The sequence below is a fragment of the Citrus clementina genome, unplaced genomic scaffold (genome assembly GCF_000493195.1).
Source record: "Citrus clementina cultivar Clemenules unplaced genomic scaffold, Citrus_clementina_v1.0 scaffold_1, whole genome shotgun sequence".
NCBI classification, from domain to species: domain Eukaryota; kingdom Viridiplantae; phylum Streptophyta; class Magnoliopsida; order Sapindales; family Rutaceae; genus Citrus; species Citrus x clementina.
The window spans coordinates 17,688,093-17,694,541 of NW_006263303.1; the positions used below are offsets into that span (position 1 = coordinate 17,688,093).

General features: G+C 37.6%; 1 protein-coding gene across 1 annotated transcript; it reads right to left on the bottom strand.

Moving 5' to 3' along the window:
• Window positions 1–5,915: 5,915 nt before the first annotated feature.
• Window positions 5,916–6,449, bottom strand: LOC112095689 (sentrin-specific protease 1-like). Its single transcript, XM_024177793.1, has 2 exons — window positions 6,432–6,449; window positions 5,916–6,314 (listed from the first exon to the last, which is right to left on the bottom strand). Exons 1-2 carry the CDS (start codon window positions 6,447–6,449, stop codon window positions 5,916–5,918), a joined length of 417 nt encoding a protein of 138 aa, XP_024033561.1.

Sequence of the window (6,449 nt, forward strand, 5' to 3'; positions counted from 1 at the left end):
TACTCTCTGTCTTGCGGCTTTGCACTTTTGTTTTTGTCCTCTGGCGGCTGCTTCATTCAAAAACCGAAACTCTCTTTTTATAAAGCTTAGCCACCGAATCCTATTTGTCTACTAATTAAAATCCTTTTCCAATTATAAAACAAAGCTTCCATAATAACGCCACCATAAGCCATTAATTGGACTTTTGAAAGTCAAGTGTGGGTCCCATTTAAATTGCTTTCCACTTTTGCAATGCCATGCACGTGCAACTCAATTGGAGAATTGAAATTCCTTTTCAATGCAAATTGCTCTTGGCTTAACTCTGTCACGGCTTCAACTAATATTTCTTTAAATTGTTAATTTTTTTGTACTTTTTATTTTCAATCTCTAATTAAGTTCCTATTTAATAAAATAATTTAATTAATTAAAAATAATAAATAAAATTAACTAACAAATATATAATAAAGGATAAAATATGTATATAAATTATGCTCATCAAAACCCCTCATTTCAAAATGATCATATATACATAGACTTTAATTGGCATATTGCTATGATTATGGTTGAAAATCTTTTGCTATTAAAGACTTAGCCAATTAATTTTTAAACAGCTTTTTTGTCTGGCCATACGAGTGCGAATCTTAGAGGAGGAAAAGACTAAGAAATCAATTTGGACTTAAATTTCTCGTCGTCCTACATTTTATTTCTTTAAAAGTTAAATATTAAGAATGATCGAAAGGGCTCTAAATTAAAATCATGCGGATCTGAATTCCGAACAAATTTAAGTTGATCAATTAGTAAACAAAATGAGATTCCTAATTGAAAGTAATCTTTGTTCCTTTGATCTGCTGTTTAATATATTTACACTTCTCTGTACATGAGAATAATCATGACCGATTAATATACACAAATTAATAAGTTGCAGCCAGCTAGCTAGCTAGCTCATGAATCTAGTAAAGATTTCCTACAAATAGGGCAAGTTAGCTGATTATTCAACCAGTGATCTATGCATTTGACATGAAAAATGTGCTTGCAAACTGGAAAAACTCGACAAAATTCTCCATCCCTGTAATCATCCAAACAAATTGAACAGTCACCAAAATTTGACAATATTTCTCCGCTGCTGCTGCTGCTTCCATATTTCACTAGCGGCAACAATTTTTCTAATGCCTCTTGCCTCTGCTCCCTTCTTTCCCCTATTATGCTGCTGCTCCCTGATATTTGGTAATTATTATCCGAAACTTCTAGGGTTTGATAAGTTACGAACCTGCTGGCTCGATGACTTGTACTAGAAGTAATTACTCTTCCAAGCTCAAGATCTTGTTCACATCTTCGAAAAAATGGCCAGCAAATGCATTCACAGACGAAGCAAGTGGCCGCCGTAATGAAGGATGCCGCGGTAACGCAGGCTGCCATTATGCAGAATAACGTCACCATCATAATGTACCATATGATGATTTTTGGGGTAACTTATATCGGTTTTAGCTTTTGAATCATGTTACTAAAATAATCTTACAAGTTTATCCGCCTGAACGAATTTTAGATTTACACGAGAAGGGATGACAATACAATGAATTGAAAAAAAAAACCAAAAAAAGACAGAAGCTGTTAAGGATCCAACGTGCATTTGCTGTACCCAATGGTACGGTTCCAATTTTATAGTCTGACTCTTCATAAATAAGCAAAATTATATGGTTAATTTTGTTAATCAAGTTCTGTTTAGTTGTAGTACTATAATTATAATTAGATTTTGTTCAACCAATAAATTAATATCACATTTTATCTAATAAAAAATATATACGTTTATCATTTTAACAAGCCATTGTAATTTTGATAGTAATTTAATAAGACCTTTTGTAGTAGAAATCTACTCAACCAGAAAAATAAATATGTGGGGATATAATAAATGAAATACAAAGAATTAACGCAGTTCAACATTTGACCTACATTCATAAATAGAGAGAAATTAATTTCACTAGTTAACAATGAATACGCTGGAGCTTTCTTTTTCTTCTTCTTATTTTATGTTTTTTGGTTGACTTGTCGCTGATACTTGTCCTTTCATGCATGAAGAACACCCTTTTTATATTACGATTTGGATAACCCAAATCCTAGATAACAACTTTTACTTCTAATCTTTATCAATAAATTTAGAGTTCCATCAGTAATCAGCATTTATCTCTAACACTTATCTACTTCAAAAACCCAAATTAAGAATGGCCTCAAATAAAACCTTCTGGGTCTGAATAAGACTCCCAGCAACTAGGCTTATTTACTTAAACTTCCAATAAATTAGCTTCAGCGGCTAGACTTATATATTTAAACTTTCAATAACTAGGCTCCAGCAACTTGACTTATTTGATTTATTTATTTTTCCACCAACCATTCTCTCTAATAGCTAAGCTACCTTAACTTATTCAAGTTTCTAGCTATTGTGGTCTCGAGCAGCTATGCTCACTTGACTTATTCAAGCTTTAAGTTTACGCGCTCTCCAATAGCTGGGCTTGTTTGTCATATCTAAGCTTCCAACTGCCTTGTTCTCCAGCAACTGGGCTTACTTGACTTATTCAAGCTTCTAGGGAAATTTACGAAAATAACCATTATTATTTTATTATTTTTGCAATTAACCCTCTCAACTTTTTTCTATCAACATTAGCCAAACACAAGCCTTTTTTCCCAAATTACCCTTCTTTGCGTAACAAAACCAACATCGTTTCTCCCATATCGCCAAACCAAAAGCAGCTTTTCGCTCTTGATTCATCCGTCAACGGTGACCGCAAAAGACAACGATAAAAGTGATATCCGATCATAATTTATCCGGATCCAACACAAATCGACATCCGAATCCCGAATCCAACACAAATCGACATCACTTACTGGTATGAGTTATTTTCTGAACAACTGGGCAAAATCTGGATCTGGCGACAGGCTGCCTGTCGCAGCAAAACTTGGTGCGACAGGCACCCTGTCGCATGCCTGTCGCACCAAGATTCGGGCGACAGGTTGCCTGTCGCACCCACCATGAAATACATCATTAAAATTGTATTATTTTAATATGGCTGAAATAATTTTTTTTTTATAATTTCAGGCTTAATGGATTCAGTTGTACTTGAATTGTGTTACGATGGTTGGTGGGAGACATTAGAGAATAGCCGTATGGAGTACGTGAATGGTAAAAATCGAGCATTTTTAGTTGGAAAAAATTATCTGTTTGATCAGTTATTGGCAAGAGTATACGAGGTGTTACAAATTAACCCTAATGACTATAGTATCACCATGAAGACAACTTTGAGGTCTAGTAACACATTATATCGTATATGTGCAATGCCCATGAATATATGCGATGATGAAATGGTGAGGGTTGTGTTGCATATGGCATCGGACATAGCTAATTTTGGATGCATTCCTATATTCGTGACCACATCACCTCGAGTTCCGAGCGAAGGTATTGAGCCACATGTCGATACAGAAACTTCGTTTAGAGCAAATATGTCTGGCCCCGATAATGATGAAGAGGTGTTGCCAAGGACAATATCGTTGCAGCAATATTACTCTCCAATCCACGATAATTATGACAACATTGATGATAATGGCGTTACGTTACAGGATGTTGGAGCAACAGTATTTCCAATAACAACGTCGTTGGAGCAACGATATTCTCCATATCACAACAATGTTTTTCGGGACAATGATGATTTTCATAATGAGACAGAGGGGGATAATGTTTGCGCAGAACCTTCTAATACTACAAGGGGGGGCACTCGTTTCAATAATGATGGTGATGATGGAGGAGCTGGTCCTTCAAATGTTCCGTCGTTTCAGCATGAGGATGAGTGTGAAGACAATACTCCTGTGAATAACAGAGGCAATAGACCTATTCCTTCTATGGTTCGATCGAGAAGGCGAATTGACCCCCTTACAAGTGTTGCTCCAACTTTGCCTTCGAATATGGTTGCTCCAAGCTTTGTTAGCAGTTGTGATTCAGATGATATCAGTGTGGGTAAGCTATTTGCTGAGAAAAATGAGTTTATATTACAACTACGCAAGGTTGCCTTTAGAGACAAGTTTGATTTCAAGATTGCACGGTCTACTACGACACGTTTCGAGGCTCGCTGTTGTTCAGAATCATGTAAATGGCGTATTCGAGCAACTAGATGTTTGAACGAGCAAAATATTCCGTGGGTGGTGAAGAGAATTGACAATGTACACACTTGTCATAATGAGGTATTGGTTGATGGACGTCATCAAGTCAGGAGCCAGGTTGTCGGTCATATTATCGCAGAAAAATATATTCAAGACAAGAGGATTTATACTCCGAATGACATAAGAGCAGATATGCAACAGGAATACGGTGTTCAGTTAACATACCAGCAGGCATATCGGGCGAGAGAAGTTGGTCTTGAAATAGTTCGAGGCAACCCTGCAGAGTCATACAACTTGCTCCCTAAATACTCTCACGTACTAACTACAGCGAATGAGGGTACAGTCACTCACCTCGAGCAGGATGGAGATGGTAATTTCTTGTACTATTTTGTAGCACTCGGATCTTCCATCAAGGGTTTTATGCAGTACATTCGGCCTGTCATTGCTGTAGATGGTACTCATCTGAAGGGATTATATCGTGGAAGCATGTTCGTGGCAACATGTCTTGATGGTAACAATCAATTGTATCCGTTAGCCATTGGGATCATGGATTCAGAAAACAACGATGCTTGGGAATGGTTTATGATGAAGTTACACGGAGTGATTGGCGATAGACCTGAGTTGGTAATTATCTCTGATCGATGCACTGCCATAAGGAGAGCCGTTCTTAAAGTTTTTCACAATGCAACTCATGGCGTTTGTTTTTACCACGTGAAAGGTAACATTAAGTCTCAGTTTAGAATGTCCAAAGCTCTTTGGGATCAATTTGAGCCTGCCTTTATTAATGCAGCAAAAGCATATGGCCACGAGGAATTTAAGAGACAACTTGAAGGGTTGTGGATGATCCACTCGGGTGCGGCTGATTACCTAGAAAATAATGTCGGTACGTGTAATTGGGCAAGGTCGCAGTTTGAAGGTAGGAGGTACAGCATTCTTACCACGAACATCGCGGAGAGTGTTAATGCGTTCATGAGGGAACCTCGAAAATTTCCTGTGACTCATCTTGTTGATCACTTTAGGAAAACATTGCAGCAATGGTTTTATGATAGGAAAATTGTGACTGAATCAATGACAACTCGGCTAACAACATGGGCGGATGAAATAGTCACTGAGAGGAGAACTATAGCTGAAAGAATGATAGTTCGGCCGGTGTCTCCGCATCGCTTTCAAGTTATAGGCGGTGGGCTTAAGGAAGGGTTAGTTGACTTGCAAAAGAGAACTTGCTCCTGCAGAGTGTTCCAGCTTGATCAGCTTGTGTGTGCTCATACAATCGCGGCGTGTCTAACACACCGGGTGGATTTTATTAACCTTTGCTCGGACTTTTACACTACAGAATCGTTGGCGATGGCTTATGCACAACCAGTAGAGCCAGTTGGTGATGTGGCTGATTGGGAAATTCCAGATGAAATTCAGGAAATGCATGTATACCCACCGGTTGAGGCACCACCACCTGGCCATCGTAAAGAGCTCAGAATACCCTCGGCTGGCGAGGACGTTGACCGGCGGACTGTTAGATGCGGTCGGTGTCATGAACTAGGCCATAATCGTAAGAGATGTAAGAATCCCATTGCGTTGACTCGAAGTTAGTTGTATTTTGTGTGTTATGAGTTTGTTAAAACTATTATTGTTTTTGTGTTCGTTGGTTAAAACTGTTACTGTTTTTTTTGTATTGTACACTTATATTTCATAAAACTTTATTTAAAGTTTAAAATGTGAGGCATTAAAATTATATAAACTTAAGTGTGCGAAGTAAAAAAAAATTCAAATTTCAACATTTAAATTACTACATAGGTTTACAATTGAATATCGTCATTAAATATATCAACCGCAATCTTCTTTCTAAAGTACTCGACATGACTAGCGTTAAACTCCAATCTAAGCCCGAACATTAAATACATCGTAACCATCAATACAAAAACACCGCAATCGCCAGTTCCGGGCTCTTGTTGTGGCGCGCTCTTAACTGCGATAACTTTCCACGGGTCTTCACTCTGCAACTCCGGTCGGATATTGTAGAAGCCAACGTATTCCAACCATCGAGGGAATATCACTTCAAGTGGCTTGAATTTCAACTTGTACCTTTTGTCGTCGCGATTTGTGAGTAATGAGTCATAAATCCAGACTTTGTTTTTTCGAAAGTCAACTCGTGCTAGTACCCAATGCGCGCCGTCGAAGTTAACAGGGATGAGTAGCTGCATATAACAATTGAAAAACATGTTCGTTATGTATGAAATTAAAATACAACAAAGAAAAAGCAACAACTTGAATATTTTCATTAGATAGCATGTGAAATGTAATAAAATACATACCATATCGACATCCGTCAT